General features: G+C 45.6%; 1 protein-coding gene across 1 annotated transcript in view; it reads right to left on the minus strand.

The window, feature by feature from the left end:
- NID1 (nidogen 1) overlaps positions 1–21,966 on the minus strand; it is a 92,955-nt gene extending 70,989 nt beyond the window's left edge. The window contains exons 1-5 of the mRNA XM_090044607.1: positions 21,737–21,966; positions 10,738–11,037; positions 7,160–7,389; positions 5,970–6,400; positions 4,053–4,202 (exon numbers count right to left, since the gene is read on the minus strand). Coding sequence (XP_089900733.1) covers positions 4,053–4,202; positions 5,970–6,400; positions 7,160–7,389; positions 10,738–11,037; positions 21,737–21,925 — 1,300 coding nt within the window. The 5' untranslated portion in view covers positions 21,926–21,966. The remainder of the gene's footprint in view (positions 1–4,052; positions 4,203–5,969; positions 6,401–7,159; positions 7,390–10,737; positions 11,038–21,736) is intronic.
- Positions 21,967–23,021: the final 1,055 nt, after the last annotated feature.

Consider the following 23,021-nt stretch of genomic DNA (forward strand, 5'->3'; position numbering starts at 1 on the left):
ATGTGGGTCACTTTGTGCATCTGGGACAACATAAGTACCAAAATATATATACTCACAAACAGATATAAAAGGTACCTATGAACAGGGTATGCATTTGCAGAAGAATTTATGGTTCTATTTTTATGCAAAAGAGTAAAAGGACTGAATTACTATAGTTAGATGCTTGCTGTTATCAGTCTTTATTTTCCCTGGGGATACATGTTTGAGTGAACAGCCTATGCTGTCACAGCACCTGCGACTAATGAATGCATGCCATGCAGTAAAAGTTGACAAGAGACCACCCATATTATACACACATTCTTGCCTTTAGAAGCTGCCCTAAATTGTCTTCAGAACTAAAGAGAAAAAGTTTGCTCTTCCTTTATTAGAAGGCTAATGCCATTAAAACAACCAAGCTTTTTCTGTTTTCTTGTCTGGTTACTTTTGGCAGGCTTCACTTTATTGATTACAGGAAGACTCTCATAGCTCCAACTTTTCCATAGGTCTATAAGTTCCTCCAAAATTATGCTATATATGATTGCTCACTAATGTTGCAGGGAGGGAATTTTTTTGTAATATTATCCAGAACCCTCTGTGTAATTTTAATGCATGAAATAGCAGCTTCAAAATGTGTAACTGTTGGATCCTATGTCTTCCTTTCTTTGGACACATTTACAATTGAATTAAATGCTAGTTTTTGCATTTTATGGAAACACCAATACAAGTAAAGCTGTTAGTCATTTACTTCAGCTGCACATATAACTTGAATTGCTAGAAGAATTACAAGTGTATACATAAGAAATTCCTTTTTGGATCTCACATAGGCACAAAGTTTAAATACAGTTCCAACAAAATCAAGCAGCTTAGGTCTTTGCTAAACAAGCTGAGAAGTCAGACCAAACAGGAGCTACATTTTGGCTCCAGTGATAAAAGCTGGATTGTGCATCACTTTAAAGAGGCTTATTTCCAGAAGAATGGGCCTGAATCAGAACCACAGATCCAGACCACCCTGGGGCTTTGCAGCTCTACTCCACCTGAACAGTAAATAATATATACTGTTTCAGGAGCAAGAACACCATGTCTCATTCTACTTTAGATGTTTAGTTGCTCTAGCAAGCCATGTCTGAATAGGTTTAAAAGCTTGTGAAATTTCTAAATTATACATTGAATGTCACCCATCGGAGATTCTCAGACTGCAGTTCTCAAACCACAAAGGGGTTCTTCAATTTATTATCTACAGCTTTTTCAGGAAGTGTCACTGCCATAAAAATGTGTGAATTCATTTCAAACTAGAATAGTTTTAGAGACTGCATATTCTGCAAAATAGGGTTCAAAGTTTCTTTTTGTAACAACAAAAGGTTACCTGCATGCTGCTTTCCACCTCAGTATTAGTACTAAACCTGAGAGGCCTCTGAAGATTTTAACTCTTTTCTCCCCCACGAAGCTCCCTGGGGGAAATTTTTTCAAGGGAGTACTTACACTAAGAATGTTAATAGTGACTAGAACAGTGATTTCCAAAGGGTGTGCCATGGCAGTGGGCTGTGAGAACAGAAGTGTGCTATGAAAAATTACACTTCATCAGCACCAGATATGGCCTCTGGAGCCACATCATCTGGATCATGGGGTGCTCCATGATACAGAAATTTGGCGGTGGGGGGGAGGGGGCAATTAACACTGCTACTGATCTCTTGCTACCCAATTCCAAACTCAATGGGGCAGGATCTGGGGCTAGCCAGGCCAGCCCCATGTGTTGGGATCGGGCCCACAGACTGGATCCAGCCCACAAACCAACCCAGCACTGCTCATCCGGCCCGCAATAAAAGCTGTAATAACTGTGATGTTCAGTAGGCATACATGAGAGTTCTACAAATAAACCCCGGGTCTCTGAAACATACAGAACTTAACATAACCAACTTCGCTAAAAGACAGGCATGCAATTTTAAGGAGTGGGCGGACAAAGCCTGTAATATCCCTGCTAGCTTCTAAGTAAAATGTAAAGGAGACATGCCTACTTCCATGAGGGAAGAGAGGAAGCCAGAGTAAACACTGACAGCTTGAAGTTGTGAATTGTTTACTCTGGTAAACAAATGTTGCAGACATCCAGATAAAAATTTTCTTGCCTTTGTGACCAGCAAAGGGATTTTCCAGGCATGAAATCTAACAGAATTGGTAGTAATGGGGTTCACTTCTGAGAGGTCAGGACTTTAAAAAAAAAAAATAGAAGCAGCACAAGTGCCTCTTCATAGCGGAGAGCCTTCTCCTTATATCCAGTTGGATGAAAAAAGAGAACCCTGCTGCAGTATTGTTAGTCTATGTCAGTTAAATGGAGTCTAAAGGATGCTCCCAAGGAACCCAAAATGATTTCTTGTGGTAACACGAGACACTTGACTGTGGATGAGAGGTCTCAATGACTCCATGTCTCAAACTCCAGTTCAGTCTCAGATCCAAGTCATTCTAAAAACCTTAACCTAACACTGAAGACAGTATTTGGCAAGAAAACTGACCACTTTGGAGGCCTACTTAGACACAAGACACACAGCCCAACAAACAAGGACAAAAAGAAAAGAACTGTCACATTAAATCAGTGTAAGAACATAGAAAAACTCAATTAGGATCTGTCCTTGTTGCCTTTCAATTGCTCTGAACAACTCTCTTGCCTACCTCCAACCCCTCTCTGATCTCACAGGCCTTACTGGCCTATAACTGCCTTAACTAAAGCCTACCATCTCTTTATCTCTTACAAAATCTCCTTCTACCTTGTCATATCTTTGCCCACCCCTTCCAGATCAGTTTTTGTGTTGTCTTCCCACCATTGCCTTCGTCTGCCTTGACGTTTGATACCCTTCACCTCAGCTTCCAAACATCTGCCTCACATGTCTTCTCTCATCACTTTTCATGATATACCCTGTCCTTTTCATTCTCTGTGCTCTTATTTGTCTCAGGACATCAGGTCTTTTGTAAAGGTCCGCAAGCCCTTGATTACATCTCCTCCATATGCCCATGTTTTCTTGTACTGCACCAAATGTTTTCCTTAGCACTTTGTTTTCAAACACTTGCAGCCTTTTTCCATTTGCCTTTGCCAGGGTCAGGATTCACATGCATATAAGACAGCTTGAACAAGTGTGCTATAAAGTTGGATTTTAAGGTTTCTTGAGATTTTTCTTGATCATTATTTTATCTGGGCTCATCAGGAATATTTTACCACTGTAAATCCTTGCTTTGATTGCTTCAGTGATTCTCCATCTTCTCTATCTGCTGATTTACTATTTGAGGGAAGAGAATGAAAATTGTTTCTGTTGGGTAATCTCCTCGGAGGAGACTTGAAGCAAAGTTGTCAGACAAGGGAACTCCTTTTCAGATCACTTTCTTTGCTGTCAGTCAAACAGCAAAGGACCACCACTGCCTTTACATGATGCTCAGCATTTTCCCTCACAACCTCCTGATGTCCAGTTGCTACAGAAGACAGCTGAGTGGGATAAATAATCTGAATCAGGAAAGAGGTGCCCATAGAAAAAAAATTGCAAAAAAGTATCTCCTATAACTACACCAGATCCTGCAATTCAGGGAACAATTTTGGCCAAACAGTGTTTGCTTTAAAAGAGTAAAATATTATGGAAAAATGAACAGCCAGCCAATGCTGATGACAGTGTTTTGGAAATATTCCTGCTGTGACCCTAGGTTTTCAAGAGCAATTAAACAATTAAATTAAAGACTGGAAGAGATTCCAATTACATTTTACTTTCATTGTAAATACCTCATCTTTATTACCCATCTAGGTTCACATTTTGGCTTCTTTAATATTTCTTTCATATAGATATTTCTTTAATGTAAAAACACATAATTAATATTTTTCAAGATACTTTAGAACTTTTATTTCAATGTGTCGCTTTCACCTACAACTTATAAAACATTTAAAAGCCATGACCTTATCTACTGCTACACTAATAACTGTTTTGTGCTATTGCCTATTTATCCATACAACTCACTTTCAACAGTAGAAAAAAGCCCAGTCTCAAAAAAACCACCATGTACATCATGCGGTGTAAGAATTTAGTCTTGAAAAATTAAATTACCTTCTGCTACGCATTGCCTGCCATTCCCTTTGTAACCAGCAATGCAGCTGCAACAAAACCCATTTGAATAGTCTTTGCAAATAGCATGAATGGAGCACTGATGGCGGTTGTTAGCACAGGTCTGTTGGACATCTGTATTGTAGCGGAATACTGTAAAAAGAAAAAAAAACAACAACCATTCACTCTTCCCATACTGTATTAAAAATGTAGGAGAGAAAAATTCAAAATAAAGCCAGCTAGAACGTGCTACTGTTATAAGGGTGTAGGTTGTAGCTGTATTGGTCTAAGGACATGGGCAGAGAAGGTTCTTTGGGACCAAATTAAATAGTTGGAAAAACTAAAAAGTTGGAAAAATAGATATCAGATTCACCCAAAGAATCTTGTCTGCCTATTGTTATAAGAATTTCATTAAGTAAACTTCAGAATTCCATTGAGGCTATTTAATAAGGTCCTGGGAATAGCAAACAATAGCAAAAATATTTTACTTGCCTCGCACTATGTCAAATATTCCTAACAAAAGAGTCAGAGCCTCAGCAGCTACATGTTAGCATAGTTACTTGAGTGGAGATATAACAATCTACACCAGGGGTCAGCCACCTTTGGCAAATGTGAGCTGCACCACAGGCCACCATTCCCCTCTGGTGACTCCAACAGTGAGCAGAGCCTGCAATGAGGAAAAGCAGACCACCACGTGGGCTAAAACAGCCAGAGGGGATCAGTACACCATTAGCAAAACATGAACAAGAACTGGCTAGGGAAATGGAGCACCTTTAGCAGAATGCAGACTGGATCACACCTTCACAGGCTGTATTCAATCCCTCTGCATACCACATCTGACCTGGGGGCCATAAAATTCTGATCCCTGATTTATACCATCTGACAATTTGACCACCTGAAACTAAACATGAGAAAAATCTCTTCTAGGTTCTGTTTTCCAAACAGTACTGAAGTGGCTCTCTATGCACTCATGGCCAAAACCCACCTCTATACTCTTCCAGCTCACAAATGTAACAACTCCTCCGTCTGACTTCAAGGAGCACTCTGAGTCTTGGCAGTCAAACAATTAGTGTCCCACACTGAGTCACTTTTTCTGTTTTCACAGTCTAAAAAAATTAGCATTGCTAATATAGCGCTTTTACCAAAACCTGAATGGGTAGCCTTCTATAGCAGTATCATTCAAACTATTTTCCAACTTTCTTAAATCATCTGCGCTCAGCAAAACACACTAAAGACTAAAACACTAGACAACTAACACAATACTATAACTAATCAGATCCACATGGAATTTCAGAGGACGATGCCAAAAGTATGAAGCTTTTCTGGGAAGAAAAGAAAGCTTTAATCAATGGTTTAGAAACAAGTGCCCTTCACGTGCCTCCCCATGGCTCCTTCACTCATATGGTCTCAGGACCACCTCTGAAGGACAAAGTACAGTATTTACCTGAATCCAAAACAACCCTCATGTATTTTCCATATAAAGAATCTAATTATTGGAGGTTTGTCTTAAATGTGTGCCCCTCTCCTCCCTGCCCACAACTGCTACAATGGGGAAAGCAGTGGCAGGCTGTCCAGCAGTGGGGCCAGTGGAGGAAAAATGGCAGTGGGGGAGGAAAAGAGGCTACAGGGGTAGGAGAAGTGGAGCAGGTGGTCAGGGACTGAGGTGCCTACTCTGGCCCCATCAAGGTTGGAGGAGTCAGATCCACAGCAGCCATCTGCTTCCTTCTTGCCTAGCATTCAAATCCAAGATGAGAGGATTTTCCCCACTATGTTAAGGGGGAGAAAAAAAACTCCTCTCTTCTTGGACTTGAATAAATACAGTATGGATTATATGGAGGTGTAGAAGACAGGGTAGCTGAGAAAAAGCATGTGCCAAGCTTCCTCCAACTACAGAAGCCCCCTCAGTACAAATGGCCTTACCAATCCCTGTTTCATCAAACTCTTCCACATCTATAACTTGGGGTTGCTGCTGGTAGAACCTCTGGACTTGAAACGGGTCAGGTGGTGTTTTCCCAGTGGGGAAATCTGCCTGACGATTGAGAGAGGACTCTATTGGAGGGATCCCAGTTACAACTGAAGACTTCAAGTCTTCTCCTGTAGCTGACTGAGGAACTCCATAGGAAATATGCTGTTGATCGCCGCCTTTTCTGTGAACATCATATGTTACATGTTGTTGGCCTGTTTCAGCTGAGTTATAGTATGATACAGATGGTTGTGAAGTCACCTCTTGATATTCTTCATAGTCATTATACTCCAAACTTTCTAGACTGCTGCTGACCTTGGCAGGCAGGATGATAGACGAGCTACCAATCTCAAACACCCATACTCCTGGCTTTCCAATATTGCTGCTTCTAAAAGAAAACAATTATAAACAATGAGTCAAATAAATGCTACTAATCATCATCATCATGTTAAGTTCTATGAGAAAAAAAATCCCTATACTTGATTCTATGCTCTGCTGACAGATACCAAGAAAACTGGCTGAATGTACATTTTGTATGTGGCACAAGACAGCTACTACTTATTCAGCTCTAGAAGACAGCTACTACTTATTCAGCTCTAGAAAATACACTCTGGCATAAACTACTGCAACTCTGGCCCATACTGACAATTTGTTTACTCTGAAGAGACACCTCTCTCCTTGGGCATTTATTTGAAGGCAAGGAGGGACGTGAAACAGGGTGAAAAAATACTTGGTGTCAGAGGGACCATATCTACCTTGACAGTGACTGCTTGAACTTTCTTAATTGCTCCTTTCCTACCTGCCTTTTGACATTTATTTCTATATGGAAGATTTTCCAGAAGGGAGTGTATAAAGTCAGGCTCCTAAGCAAGTGGGACTGATCATGCAGTGGTTCTCATAAGGACAATGGTAGCACAGAAGACTGCTAAAAAAGCCAAAATCTTTATAATCTTCAAATGTGCTTTTATGTATGAAAATTCAATAAGTCAAACAATGCAAGTGCGGTGAGACCTTAGTAGCCATGATTTTCAGCTTATAAAAAACTGCTACAAATCTTAAGTGTGGGTTTTTTTGGGGGGAAGGGAGGATTTACTCTATCAAAATAAGTAAATACAAATTAAAGACCGAACCAAAAATGAAGCCATACTTGTACAGGCTTCTGATGGACTCTTCATCATGAGCAACTATGTTGTAGGATCCCAGTTTTTCCCAGAGTAGGTAGTTTGTAGATGCCTGACTAAAGCCAACAGTAGCAGGAATCTTTTCCTTGGCATTCTTGGAGTGTGTACTCCAGAACTGCAAACCATCTTCTGGATAAAGGAAAACAGCATAGGAACTGGAATCAGAAGAGGCTAAAACAGCCTGGAATGTGTTTCTCTGTAGGGAAGATTTAAATTCCATTTACTTATGGAAAATATTCAAGAGTAGACAAAAGGATGACACTTTATAAATCAAATTCAAGATTTGGATTTAAGCAAGAGGTTTTGCACGATACAGCACTTAAGAGATTTGTCTCAATGCATGGTACTTCGAACAGATTAACGTTTTGCAAAGACTGACTGTGATGTCTAAACAACCCCTAAACAAATCTTCCTTACTGCATATAAATTGAAGGTGATCTAAAAAACACATATAGGATACAGGGTTCCCTTGATTTATGTGGGTTCTTTATATGCGAATTTGCTCCTATGCAGTGAGCATATTTAGACCCATAATTTGTTATATGAGAGGTAAATTCACTCTTACGTGATCAGCATAGATGCCCTCCCCTGCCCAAGCAGATAAGTCTGTGGGGGAAGGGGAAAGGGCCATGGCCCCACTCACCCCAGCCCTGGCTGCAGTGGCCCAGGGACCGGCCAGCGCCAGCTGCCTGCAGCCACTGGGCTGTACCGTGCTTCCCTTGTCCTCCCTGCAGCTGGACACTGGGTTGAGTGCTGTGCCCTGTGCCGCCTGGGGCTCCACTTGTCTGCACTCACCTCTGATCCTAGGCTGCATCATCTCCTGGTGCAGGCAGCTGGTGTCTGCTGCTTCTGGGGCCGCTCCAGCATGGAGCCCGGGGGGCGCAGTACTCGTCCCAGCCCCAGGAGCAGCCAACTCCAGCTGCCTGTTGCAGCTGGGCTGCACCGTGCCCCACACCTCCTGGGGCTCTGCCAGTCCCCACTCGCCCCAGCCTGTGCTGAAGTGGCTCTGGGAGCAGCTGACACCAGCTCCCTGTACCAAGGCACAGTGCAGCCCAGCTGCTACAGGCAGCTGGAGTTGGCCGCTCCCAGGACCACTGCAGCCAGGGCTGGGGTAAGCGTTACTCTGTTCCCTCTGGTTTGCTGCCTTGTGCATTCCCAGGAGTGGCACCCTTCCCCTCTTCCCTTTCCTAGTCCCAGCCTTACTCCCTCCCTCCCTGCCATGGGAACCTATCCCTATTTGTTACATTATAAAGTGTGTTCGCTTTCTGCGAACATGTGATGTGCCTGTGAATCTTGTAACTGGCATCTTAAAATGATAGAAGTATTTGCATAGCCTGGAATATCTAATGCTGTACTTCTACAAAATGAAGCAAATAAAGGCTTGGTTTTTAGATGAGAACGATCTTACATGGTTAAGTTATCTGATACCACACACAATTTCCAAGTATCACATTTGCTGCGATCAGTTTTCAATGGCTCAAATCCCAGCTAAAGTTCACCACAGGGATTTAAAATAACTATAGCAAACAAACACAGAAACTGCCATTTTAAATTTAATGATGCACATTGCAAAAGCTGCTCTAGTGCAACCCATTCCAAGATAGCTTGGCCCAACATAGAGGTAAAGAAACCCAAAGGATGTGATGATTTGTGTATAATGCAGGATCTCTCTTCGGTCCTTGCCAACCAAACAGATTGTTTCTTTTATAAAACCCAACTGATACTAGATCAGGAGTGTCAAACTCATCCAGGCTGGATTAAGGTTGGTGGGCTGGTCTGCAGGCTGTACTGGGATAAACTACTTGTGCAGCACCTGTAGTGCACACTGGACTCAGGGTTCACTGTGCATACAGCATATGGGGCCGATGCAGGGTGTGTGCTGCCTGTGTTGTGTGGGTGGGACCCCACGCTGCAGATAGCACAGGGGGTCAGTCCAGGGCTCTGCATACAGCCTGCTCTTCTAGATTCTCTGTGCCACATGCAATCCTGGGTTCAGCCCATGCACCATGGGCAGTGCGCACCCCATGCTGGCCCCACATACTGAGTGCCAATAAGCCCCGAGACTAGCGTGTACTGCATACACAAGGGATGGGGATCTAGGGCATGGGCAGGATATGGCACCCTGCTGGACCAGCTCTGCGTGCCAACTCTGGCATGGCCTGATCCAGACAGGACCTGGAAACAGTGTGCAGTACCAGTCAGGTGGGACACTGCATGCAGCATGCACCCTGGACCCATCCCTGGTGCTTCATCCAGAGCACGTAGTGCAGTGTCCAGCCCGCTCACCACATGCAGGGCCAGGGCTGGCTCATGGGGTCAGTTCAGTGACCTGCAGGCCAGATCATACAGCTCTACAGATCCAGCCTGTGGGCCATATGTTCAACATCTCTATTCTAAACCAAAAAATTCAAATGAAAGAATTCAAAGGTACCACAACAGACCAGATTCTGATAAGACAGAGAATCAGAAGATCTGGTGGTACTGCATTAGATTCTATCCGATTTGTGTTTAAATCCAGAAAGAAGGGAGAGTATCTAATTATCTCAGTGAGTTTTGATCTTAAATATTTATGCTCTGGACTGCCAAGCAGTAGCAGGATGTTGGAAGAATAGTATTTATTTATATGCAGAGAACTTCCATGCCATTGCAATTACAGTCCCTGCTTGGGAAGTGCTCTTGAGAAGGCCATTTCCCTGTTCTGAGCTGTTCACTGCTTCTGAGCTGTTCACTGCTGTCACAGTATAGGCCCCACTATAAGCAACATGAGTGCCATTGTTGTGCCCAGTCAAACACAAGAAACTGATCTTTGACAAAATAAGACCCTGGCCATGCAAAGATATAGACATGTTAATAACTTTATGTATTTTAAGTAGACCCACCCATGTGCTCAAGTGTGTTCAAAATATTTAGAAGAGGGGGTCTGATGGAGGGTTTATGGTCTTATAATAAAATACAGAGCCATGCCTTCATTAAGAGATTGGTAAAGAATTGACTAAGGAAAACCAGATACATTGGTTTCTAATGAATGAGTTGTAACATACACCAGATTAGGAGGAAAAAATGATTATTCCCAACAACTAACAAATTTTAAGTGCTGTAAAATTAAACATTCCAAGCATATTTTTGTTAATTAAAATGTAAAAATAATAGACTCAGTCCCTTCTCCCACCACAAGACAAATTGCGTTCATTTCCAAATAGATGCAAGGAAAATATCCCCAAATTTTCCTATAACTGTTTCATGATGAACTAAATCGCACGCACTACAATAATCCAGGCACTCCTGAGTTTCTCATAAATGCTATGCTAAGCAGGTAAAACCAGGCAGTGAATTATTTAAAACACAAATATTTTCTCTTGGAAGTACAAAATATTACATTTATGCGGCATACAATTTCAATAAAATACCTGTTTTACCACATTTCTTGACAAACAAAAAGAAAGCCTGTTTACAAGCTGTAGAACATAGACACTTAAAAGTGGCAGGCTGTGGAATTATTTTTCTATTAAACTCAACTTATCATAGAACTCTGCCCAATATTCACCTTGTCTTCCAGAATAGCATCTTCACTAGGAATACGGTAAGGAGCTACACGTGCCCAGGTAACAATGACAACACTAATCGGATCAAAAGTGACTTCTGGAAAACCTCTTTGGATATAGCTGAGAGCAAGCTGCAAGACATCAGGGGATGAATCTTCTCTATAAAACACCTTCCCATGTCCACCGGTAGTGTCCAGATCAGCCATAAAAGGAGCAATAGCCCCAAAACTTATTGGGAATTGACCAAGGTATTTTTCTTCTTTTGACGGTTTGTTCATTCCAATGATTCCATTAGTGGCAACCTAATACAAAGGATAAAATTTACAGAGAATAGTAAGTAGTGTTCGCATGACTGTTTCCCACCTTTGTGTTCCTCTTCACAATGTTTTGTTTCATTTTTAAACCTTCCGAAGTATTTCTAGTGTCCAGACACCTAATAATCACTGAAGCTAAAGTTTTTATTTGTGCAGTAATTGAAGATTAACAGGCTTTTTACATGCAATTTATGGATCCGAGCTTCACATAGAGCATAAGTAGATGAAATTAACTGAATATTTTTCTCTATTAAGAGAAAGATGCTCAATAGCTATAATGCAAAGGTTGCCACAGCTCTCTCTCCATGTGGTCAACCTGTACATAAATCAACATATCACATAGCTTTCAAAACACTGTGAAGCATTACAGGTCAAAACTCAATATATTCAGATTCTCAAGAATGTTGTATGGATCCCTTACATCAGAGGTGTCATGCTTACCTGGCCCCCCAGGCTGCATACAGACTGAGGGGCTGCTTGGGGTGGAGGGCAGATGCCAACCCATTTCTAGTGGCATGGCGAGTGCTGCTGACACTCACCCACAATGCAGCTCTAGACCTCAGACTTTGGCAGCAGGTCCTGTCCCTGCTTGCCTTCCCCAATTTCCAGGCCCCACTGGTCAAATGACACAGCCCTGCAGGCCATGTGTTTAATAGTGCTGCATTGGATGACAAAGTTGCTAGCTTTTTTGCAGTTATTCTCATGTAAAGTGTTTTTAGTAGAACAGTGCTACTCAGGATGGCAGGAGTAAAATTAATATCAAAGTACAATTATTTAAAACAAATACTTAGGACAGTTAGTTTGTTGGCCAGCTAAGTGGTCAAATTCTTACTCAAGTGGTGTTGTTGCACTGACTTCAAAAGAGCTACATTGATTTATACCACCTGAGAATCTGGGTTTGTCATAGCAGTCAAAATTCAACTTCTTATATTTTGTCTGCAACTTGCAGTGGCTGGAGAATTTGACATAAACTATGGGTTTTGAATATATGGCCACTAGAAAGGCTATTCAGATAGCTGAAACATCATCAGGATAGAAGGTACCAAACTTATATAAATCAAAACTAGTCAAAACTTCAAGGAAACTACCTTTTCCTTCCTCTAATCTTTAGGGCTAGGGACAGAAGTTACACATAAACTGGTTTAAGTCATTAAAAACTGGTTTAAACCTGTAACAGAGCATATGTTCTGTGCACATAAACTGGTTTCAAAATGGCTGAAACTGGTTTAAAATAAACCTGGTTGAATGTAGTATCAGACTTAACTGATTTGGATCAAACCAGTTTATGAAACTTCTGTCCCAGACACCTGCCTGGTTCAACTTAAAATCACAGTCCCCCAGTATCCCAGCACACTTCCAGCCCTGGGTTGTGCTGTGCTGTCTGCTCCAGCAGAGAAAGGTTGGAGGGGGGAGAGGGGCAGGGAATGCCCCACCCACAGGCAAACCCCAACTAGGGTCTGGGGCTAAACCCCCCTTCCCCTGAGTACAGAGCTGCCCTGCCCTGCTAAAAACTTAGTGCTGGCTGTGACTGTCAACTACAAATCCCAGAGGTACCTGGAAGCAGGAAGAGGAAGTGATTAGTAACCCTGCAGAATCCTACTGTTGTGATTCTGGACTGCAAATCCCAGAGACACTGGGGGCTGCAGGAAGAGGGATCAAACACACAGACCATGCTGGCTACGTGCCAGACAGCCATGCTCTAGCTTACCTCAGCTTCTGGCCTGAGCCATTGCAGGCATGTGGCTGCATTTCCTGAAGCAAAAGTGAATCTGTCCAGTTGTTTCTCAATTTAATCTCTGCAGTTTAGACTAACCTGCAAAGACTGAGTTGATTCAGCCTCTAGCTTGCTGACTGTCTGTACTTAGCCAAGATGCTTGCTATTGAACATTAATTTTCTAGTTTGAAAACCTCTGAGGTAACTGTCAGGCTAATTGACAGTTGTTAAATTTTCACAAAAAAACAAACATTTTCATTTAAACATTACTTAATGTTTGGTTTCAAACTGTACAGAGAATAAAAGCCAGAGCATTTAAAAAAAATTATCCTAAAAAAATTACCCAAAACTGACCTGTCCAGGCTCACTTTACAGAGTGAGCCAAGTACAAATAACAATATGCACTATAACTAATGAACAGCTCTTCTTTTTAATTTCCCTAAATAATAACCTAATGCGTTTGTAGTAATGTAGATAAAATGTTTTTTACAATATGGCTATATCTTCATTATCTTTTTTAATCTCATATGAAATAATGCTTAATATAAATGTGAATAAGTACAAGCCCTAAGATGAACACAGCCTTGTTTTATTAAAAGTAGTATCCTTACATAAAAAGAAAAAAAAGTGGCAGAACGGTGCTATATAAAGACACCAGCTGCACCATTAATCTTTGCCTTTCGTGATATAACCATTTAAATTGATAGGAGCCTACCACAAATGTTTTTAGCACTTTAAAGTTCTCCATTATACAGATAGTTACATTACATTTATGGTCACTAGTAAAACATATCACACAGTATTTATATAATTATGTCTCAATTGGCTGGAATGATTTACACAGGATGATCCTGCCTTGAGCAGAGGGTTAGACTAAGTGACCTCTTGAGATCCCTTCTAGCCCGAAATTCCCATAATTAGTCATACGGGGCAGGAAAAGAAATAGAGCAACCCCAAATACTTCTACAGAATCAAAACTTCACACAAGCAGGGGATTTTTTCAGTGTAATCATGAGAACATTAGGGAATTTGGGATAATTAAGTTTGTTTATATAATTGAGTACCAGTATAGTTAAAGCAGCAAACTTGTTAAACTAGGAAGGCCAAAATTAATAGTATCACTTAAAACATGTTCACAATTGAAACTATATACAAACTGACTTACGCTCAATTAAAGGACTGTAACCCCTCCCCAAACAGTGAAAAATCCCATCAGAACCCTCTAAATTAGAGCCCCCTGTAAGTGTTATTCTAGTTCTTAAAGGCCCACCTCCGGAAACTACATTATTAACAAAACTGCAGTCCCATTGATCTACCCCTGACTCTAGCTGATTTGCTATAACACTACAATCCTATGTAGACAAGGATTTAGAATGTGCTAGTCCAGGGGTGCTCAACTCCCAGCCCACAGGCGATATCCAGCCCAGGGTATTCAGCCTTCGGGGATCACCACAGGTCAGGAAATTTGTCAGCAGGGGAGCAGTGGCGATTAATAACCCTCCTCCCTGCCAAATAATTGAGCTCTGTGTGCCCAGATACAGCCCTTCCCTCCCTACACATCTCATTTGGGGCTATGAAGCCCAGTTACAGACTGAACGAGGTCAGGCCACTCCCTGCCCCCCTGCACAGCCAGATCGAGCAAAACCCAGGCAAGACCTGGGCCTTTCCCATGTCCCTGAGTCCACCATGACCACACTCACATACATACGATTGTCCACCACCACCCGATACTGAAGAAAAACAAATCAAAATAAATTCAAACCCTTGACAGATGGCTGTGCCCTGAAAGAGGAGGCCACAGGCAGCCACAAACATCCCCCTTTTCCTTGCCAGCATCATGTACAGCCCCAGAGACACAACAAAAGCCTCCAGGGCTGCTGGCTTCTTTGTGCTCGGGCCTCAATGGTCTCAGCTGCCTCAAAATTCAAAAAGAACAAAAAAAGCCATTTTGGCCCCACCAATTTCCCCTACCTCAGAGACACTCCAAGTGCTCTGATTGAAGCATGGGCCTAAATTTGGGCCTTGGCTGAAGCCTGCACCTTTCCACCCCAGAGCCTTGCCACTAGTCCAACTGGTTCTGGGGCCCATGGCAGCTTCCATATGCTGTGGTGAAAATAAAATATTCTTGCACACCCCTGTCCAGGGCACACACCTACCTTTGAAATGTACAACCATCTGGCCCAGGACTCAGCAGACAAGCCCCTAAACTACACACCAAGGGCAACACCCAGGCCTTTCCCACATCCCTGCCTACACCATGATCACACTCACATACATATATGTTTGTCCACTACCACCCCACATTAAAAAATAAATAAATAAATAAATCAAACCCTTGACAGACAGCCATGTGCCCTGCAAGAAGGTGCTCCCCACCCAGCACGGTTTTGTCACAGGTAGGTCTTGTTTTACCAATCTCATTTTCTTCAATGACCAGGTAACTTACCACATGGATTAGAGAGAGGAGGTCCACATTGCATACCTAGACTTCCAAAAGTCCTTTGATCTGGTATCCCATAATATTCTCACGGGAAAATTGGAGGATTGTGAGCTTAACTGCTTGACAGTTAGGTGGGTAGGAAGCTGGCTAAGGGGTAGGACCCAGAGGGCTTTAATGAACTGTGTTGTCCTGGCAAGAAGTGGCCACTAGTGTCCCTCAGGGGTCCATGCTTGGTTCAGTGATTTTTCAGCATCTTTATCAATGATTTGGATGTGGGGGTGAAGAGCTCACTGGCCGAGTCTGCGGACGAAACTAAGTTGTAGGGGAGCATGGTCACACTTGAAAATAGGCTGCAGATGCAGGCAAACCTAGACAAGCTGGCAAGTTGGGCGGATCGGAACCAGATGAAATTCAACATAGTGAGAAATGTAAAGTGCTCCATCTGGGGATAAACAATCCCCAACATACTGATGGAGCCAAACTGACTAGCACCATGACTGAAAGAGACCTAGGCATAATAATAGACCATAGTATGAATATGAGCCATCCATATAATGCTGTAGCCAGCAGGGCAAACAGTACTCTGGCATGCATCAACTGATGCATCTTAAGCAAAACCAAGGAAGCGATTCTTCCACTTTACTCAGCACTGGTGAGATCACAGCTGGAGTACTGTGTCCAGTTCTGGGTGGTGCACTTTGTGAGGGAGAGAAGAGCCAGCAGGCTCCTTGGCTCCCCTCCAGGGCGGAGGGCCAGTGAACCCAGGCCCACAGCCCCAAGGAGACAGGCAGAAACCACCCTTACCCAAGTGTGTGGGAAAGGGAAGGGCCGACACTTCCTCTGCCGGCATAAAAGAGAGCCCGGGGCCGACAAGCGGAAGCAAAGCGGAACCGGAAGAAAGACGTGGAGGTGAGAGAGCAGGCCGGCGTATGCTGCAGAGGATGCGAGCAGTGCTGAGTGCCGGTAGGAACCTTTGGAGAAGGGCTAAGCCCCTGCAGGGTTTTTGAGCCCAGTCTGCTGGCCCCTCCGGGGCCCAGGACTGTTTGTTTACCTGCGGCAGCGGCTGGAGCTCGGTTGGAGCTGGGTACTGTAAAGACCCTAATAGAAGGGCACTATTTGACTTTGGGTACTGTAGCTCCTGTAATAGGGGCACAGCTCAACAGGGAGCTTTAACTGCGAAAGGGGAAATTGATCAAGCCCTCCAAAGGGACTCTTTGAGAGCCAAAAAGGGAATTCGCCCCACAGAGGGCAAGTTGGTATTGGAGGACGACTGCAGATGGCTGGAGCAGCCGCCCCGATCGAGGGAACCCCCTTGGTCGTAGTGCTTGTGTTGATTTTTATTTTCCTTTTGTGGACTATCTGAGTGACATGTGGATATGTGGCCGGACCAGACAGTCGGCCACCACCTGGTGGAACAGGCGAAGGTGTAGGGGTGGCGGAGCTCTCAGAAACTCGGAACCCATGGGATGCCGAGGAGACTCGTAATTGGACGACACGCACTGGACATACGAACCAACTCCGTTAACATCAAAGTCGTGGCAGGCGAGGCAGGCACATGTGATACATCCAATCAACAGTGAGGATACACTCAGCCACCGGTAGGCGGCCCCGACACGGGCAGCTGGCATAGGCTTTGACCCGACACACTTCAATAAGGACATGGAGAGTCAAGAGAAGGGCCACACATATGATCAAAGACTTGCAAAGGCAAGCCATACAAGGAAAGGCTGAGGGACCTGGGACTCTTTAACCTAAAAAAGAGAAGGCTGAGAGGGGACTTGGTAGCAGCTTACCACTAGATATCAGGCGAATACATCAAGGACTCGGCGAACAACTGTTCACCAGGGCACCCTTGGGGAAAACCAGGAGTAATGGCCACAAACTCCTGGAAGACTGTTTCAGGCTTAAAATTAGGAAAAACTTCTTCACGGTTAGGGTGTCCAGACTGTGGAATAAACTCCCTCCAGAGATGGTGCAATCACCTACCCTGGAAATCGTCAAGAGAAGACTGAACGGTCACCTTGCTCGGGTAACCTGATCCCAGTTGTCTTTCCTGCTTGGTGTAGGGGGTTGCACTCAATGATCTTGCAAGGTCCCTTCCAAACTATGAATCACTCCTCCATACAGTCAGATACAGGCCTACTTCAGCCATTGCTGTGTGGCTACCACCACTACCCACCACACATACCTGGATCAAGGCTGGGCCACCTTCCCCTCTACAGCTGGATTAGGTCCCTGCCATGCCCACTGGCCAGATCTGGCATTGCCCATCCAGCCCATGGGGCAAAAAGGTTGGGTGCCACTGTGCTTACCTACTGGGGAGGGGAATGGGAAGAAGACAGGATAACATGACAAGGTGTAACAGGGAACCCTGTCATCTGCTCACAATGGAGGGAGAGGAGAGGGATCCAGACTGTGGGGACTCACAGGGGAAAGGGGTGCAGTGAGCAACTCACAAGAGACTCAAAGCTGAAGGCCAAGAGCTGCTAAGGTGATGGTGAGGGCTGCAGGGCAAGAAAACCCAAATAGTTCATTAGGCTGGGCAGGGACATGGTGGCCTATCTTCAGGGCCAGCAGCCAGCTGACTGGAAGGGACAGAGCTTGGCTACATATAGCCCCAGTCAGTGAGCTGGGGCTAGCAGTTCAGGCCTGCAGGTGGCAGGGAAAGGAATGGGGGATAGAGCTGACTGACAGTGAAAAGGGAGGTACCCTGGGGCTGGGAGGAATTAAGGCAGCTCCTTGTGAGGGTGACAGCTGTTATGGCCCTGAGGGGTTTGTAACTGAGCTATAATAGGTGGTTAACTTTGTGTTCTGGTTTTTCTCCTATGTATCAAAGTTTAAGAACAGAGGACTGGAAGTGGCTGTAGGGACAAAAGAGGCCATGAGCAGGGTACCTGGCAGGCACCCTCCACTGCAGGACTCAGGACAGAGAGCCAGAGCCCACATCAGTAGATCTGGGTTGAGGGGTCTCAGCTAGAGGAAAAAGAGACTGAGGCCAAAAAGGATGAAGCCTGGACAGTGGTTGGGACCTAAAGGACCCAGCATTAGGCCAGTACACAGAATGAGAAAGGGCACATTTAGACGTGTCTTTAAGCACAACTAAATTTAAAGTGCATTAAAATAATTTGGCAGGTGTCTACATGTGTAGAGATTTGGCACTAACTTTAATGTGCATTAACTAAACACCTAAATTAACCATTCTTAATGCACATTAAGTGCACACGTGTAGATGGGTGCCCTTAATGCACATTAAATTAAGCTAATGCATATTAATGCATCTTGTGTAGACATGCCCAAGGAGTCCCGAAAAGGGCCAGGTGGAGAACCATCAGTGAGGCATGGGTGTGGCTTGGGGGCCTCAAAGAGGACATTATAGCAGCCTGAAAGCACCCTGGAAAGGACTACCCTGGTCCCAACAATAGCTTCCCTCCACATATACTGGTTACCAGCAAATTGTGGCAAGCGAGACAAAGGAGATGGAGTGGGTTGGGGTAGTACTGATGAGAAGAGGTGGGAATAAAAGCCTGGACTTGTCACACAAGGGTATCACAGATTAAAAGTAATGTACTTTATTTACCCCAGACTCTTCAACTATGGTAGTTAGCATCTCTAAAACTTTTGTCCAGAGAAAGCTTCAGGAAAACAAAGCAATGCCCCAGCAACTAGACAATACTCTAACCCAGGATCTGCTACCATATCAACAGCACTATCTTTCTGTGGAATAGTATCAGATTTCACTGTGAATGCAGATAAAAGTGCTAATTAGTAATAATAAAATCACACACTGGAAAAGCTGAAAAGGATGAAGATCATCCAGATGTGATAAAAAACAACTATGTAGTTTAATTACATCAATAGATATGTAACCTGGAGGGACAAATTACACCCCTTCTCCCTCTTGACACTGGTAGACTCCTCAGGGACAGAGCTGCAGTGTTCCTATCTGCTGCCGGTTTGTGGCATGTTGCAGATGCTACTTGATACAAACTGCAAACAAGAGAAATGACAGAAATGACATAAGAAAATCTTCATGGCAGAAGAGTAATTATCTAGAGGGTAAATATTGAGTAATCATCACTCACTACTACCTTATCTGTCCAGTTACAGAGAAAGAGACAAAGCCCTATAATCCATTCTGGCCTGTCAACACTACTACAGAAATAAATAGGAAAAACAGGAGATGGATCCAAGGAAGTTGGTATGGACACTTGTCCATCATCAGAAGGAGATCAACAAACAAGACCAGTGCCCATATTCTATGCATTATACACACTATGGAAATGTGTTTGGGTCTTGAAGTTAGGAATACAAATGCATAAGCATACATGTTTGAGAATCTGAAACCTCTGAGAATTCAAACAAACTAAAGTGGTTCAGAGAAGGGGTGACAATATCCCTGGAATACCCTGCAGGTGGGGTGGGTAGGGCATTCCTGGGGGTGGAGGATATGTGGGTTTGAATTCTGTAGGCAGAGAAGGAATTTGAACTGAAATCTCATACATATGGAATGAATGCTCAAGCCACTAAAGTACTGATAAGAGTCCAGCACTGCATCCTACTCCTTCTCCATGGCCTTCTGAAAAGAAAGTGGGGGGAGGGGTCTTCCTTCAGCCCAGAGTAGGACATGTAAGCCACAAAGACAGAGGGTAGTCAGACTTTTCTGCTGGACACCTGGGGGGGGGGGGTTCTCCCTGCTGTGGTGCCTGGCTCTTGTGAATCTCAAATGAGACATTTAATTTGTCCTCACACACTGCACAGAGAAGGCCAGGCGCACACACACAGCATAAAAGTGGTACTTAGCTGGAACCAGACATGATAGAGACAGAGAAGCCTGGCAAGTAACATGAAATGTAAATGCAGTCTGGGTAAGCGATTCTGTGCCAGTTCCCATACTGCTTGCAAACCCAAAGCCTCCACAACTTGATTTGTGAAGAGAAACATCAATGAAATCAGACACAACTCTGTATCACTTAGCAGTGAGTTAATCAGAGACTTGATACAAGCCACTCTGGAGGCTGGGTTTAATGAATTAAAAACAAACAAACAACCCACTGTACACCACATGTAGTTCCCATAAAACACAGCACAGCCCCAGGCTTGGCTGTAGCCATCTGACTTTTCAGTCAAATGCAACCTCCAGGGCACCCCCAGGAGGTATGCAGCGTGTCTGATAACAAGACTGGATGCTATTGCCACTCAGGCAACCTGCCAAAAATTAATTCCAGCCACTGAAAGGGGTGGGAAGGGTTAACCCCACAGAGGGGATTTAAACATTTTTCTTTTAGAGAGGGAGGAAGGAAGGAAGGAAAGGAGAGGCATGAAAGAATAAGAAGGCAGGCAGGGGAAGGAAGGAAAGAAGGAAGAGCGGGCAGAGTAGCTGGGTAGGCAGCTGCTACAGCCCCCTTGGAGCCTGCCCTGAAGGCTGCAGCCGGACAGTGCGGTGCCCCACCCGGCTGGCGCCGCAAGGGAGGTGACGGCGGAGCCATGGAAGTACAGCAGGGAGCTGAGCTCCGGGACTGTGTCATCCCCCAGCTGCAGCTCTGCATGGCCCAGCTCCGAGCCTGGGCCCGGCCAGCAGCAGAGGCCCCCATCCCATGGTGCTCCGCCCTGCGCAGCAGGGGCAGTGGCTAGGAGAAAGGCTTTAAGGGCAGGTCGGGGTGCTGTGACTGGGGCGGATGCTGGAGGGGTCCTCACTTTGCACGTGCAGGGCACCACATTAGCAACTCCCTGAGCACTCCTCAGGGTGAGCGCTCCCAAGACACCAATGCAAGGGGCAGCATCACAACTCCAGTTCTAGCCCTGAACTTGCCCAAGCTTGCTCAGGTGCTTTTCTGTTCTGTTCTTGACATGCGCTGCACCACCCCTGCCTGTATGGAAGTGCCACTTAGCTGGACTGAGACACGACAGAGGAGCTGACAAGTAATCGGAAATGTAGATGCAGCCCGGGTTGGCGATTCTGCACCCTTTCCCATACCGCTGGCAAACCCAAAGCCTCCACAACTTGATTCGTGCTCATAAGAAACGTCACTGAAATCAGACACAACTCTATATCACTCAGTGAGTTAATCCGAGACTTGGTACACGATAAAAAGAGAACCACCCTGGAGACCGGGGTTTAACGAATTAAAAACAAACCAGACCCACCATACACCACAGGTATAAACATAAAACACAGCACCGCCCCAGACTTGGCTGTAGCCGTCTGAGTTTTCAGTCATATGCAACTTCCAGGGCACCCCCGCAGGCCGATAACAAGACGGGATGCTACTGCCACTCAGGCAACCTGCCAAGGAAGTCATCGCAGCCACTGACCTGGGGGCGAGATGTTGCAAAGCTCCGGGATGATTTAAACATTTCCCTTTTGGAGAGGGAGGGAGGAAGGAAGGGAAGCAGAAGAAAAAAGAAAGAAGCCAGGCAGGCAGGAAGAGCAGGGAGCCGCTGCAAACCCTCAAAGCCCGCCCCAAAGCTGCGAGGCCCGAGCGCGGCTGCCCCAAGGCTGCAGCGGTGCTGGCCCGGCCGGCGCCGCGACTCACGTGCAGGGAGTGGACGGCGGAGCCGTAGAAGTGCAGCGGGGCGCTGAGCTCCAGGGCCGGGGAGCTCACGTCGTCCCCGGCCTCCAGCTCCGCATCGCCGCCCTCAGCCCCGAAGGGCAGGAGCGGCGGGCCACAGCGCCCGGGCCCGGCCAGCGCCAGCAGCGCCAGCAGCCCCCAGCCCCAGCCCATGGTCCTCCGCCGCGCTTGTGGGGGCAGCAGCCCCGAGACGGGCTTTAAGGGCGGGCGGGGCGAGCGGCGGGGGGCAGCGCGCAGCCAATGAGCGCCCGGCGCCAGGGATGCGGGGGGCTGAGCCTCGTCACTCTCCCACTCCCCTCAGCCTGACCCGGGGGCCGGCCAGGCCGCTTTGAGCGAGAAGCAGCAGGCGGGTGCAGGGAAAGCCTTTGGATGGGGCAAGGAGTAATGGAGAAGTCGGACTGGAAGGGACACCCAGAGACATGTAATCCCACCCCGTGCCTGAGGCCGGATCAGCCCCATGCAAACCATCCCCTGCAAACCAGGCCCTTCTTTGCAGCTGCCTCAGCGTTGTGTTGGGAGCGGAGGGCTCCTGCAAGAGGCGCCTCACACCAGGGATTCTCAGCCTGGGGCTGCAGCACCCTGGGGTGCTGTGAGCGGAGCGGAGGGGTCCTTGCTTTGCATGTGCAGGGCACCACATCAGCAGCCCCATGAGCAGCCACTGGGACAGAGCTCCCAAGACACCAGTGCAAGGAGCAGCATCACAACTCCAGTTACTTACTGTCCTGTTCCTCACACAGACACACTCGCTTCCTCACCCTCCAGCAGGGCAGCCCTGCAGGCAGCCACTACAAATGCCCTCCCTGCATCCCCCCTAAGAGCTGTTGCCCAGCACCCATAGACAGAGGAACCCAGCAGCTGACAGCTGGGCACCACGCTCCGAGCTGAAGGGCAGCAACAGCTCCCCACTGGCCAGATAAGTGTTGGGTGCCAAGAGGCTGGAACCAAAGCTTTGAGTTAGAGCAGGTGTGAGCAACCACAGCCACCCAGTGCCAGAACTGGCGGGGTGAAGAGGACAACAGTTACCAGGGTCAGCTCATGAGACAGCTGTAACAAGCACAAAGGAAAGAAAGAATTAAGAAAGAAGGACAACAGAAAGAGAATGAATGAAACAGGAGGCAGGCAGGCTACTGAACAAAAGCAGGAAAGAAGAAAGAAAGGAAAAACAGAAAATAAGAATAAAGGGACAGAAGAAGGAAGGCAGGAAGGAAGACCAGGCAGGGCAGGCAGCCACTGCAGACAACTTTGAGTC

Source organism: Crocodylus siamensis, chromosome 1 (assembly GCF_052110815.1).
Source record: "Crocodylus siamensis isolate JL-2025a chromosome 1, ASM5211081v1, whole genome shotgun sequence".
Lineage (NCBI taxonomy): Eukaryota > Metazoa > Chordata > Crocodylia > Crocodylidae > Crocodylus > Crocodylus siamensis.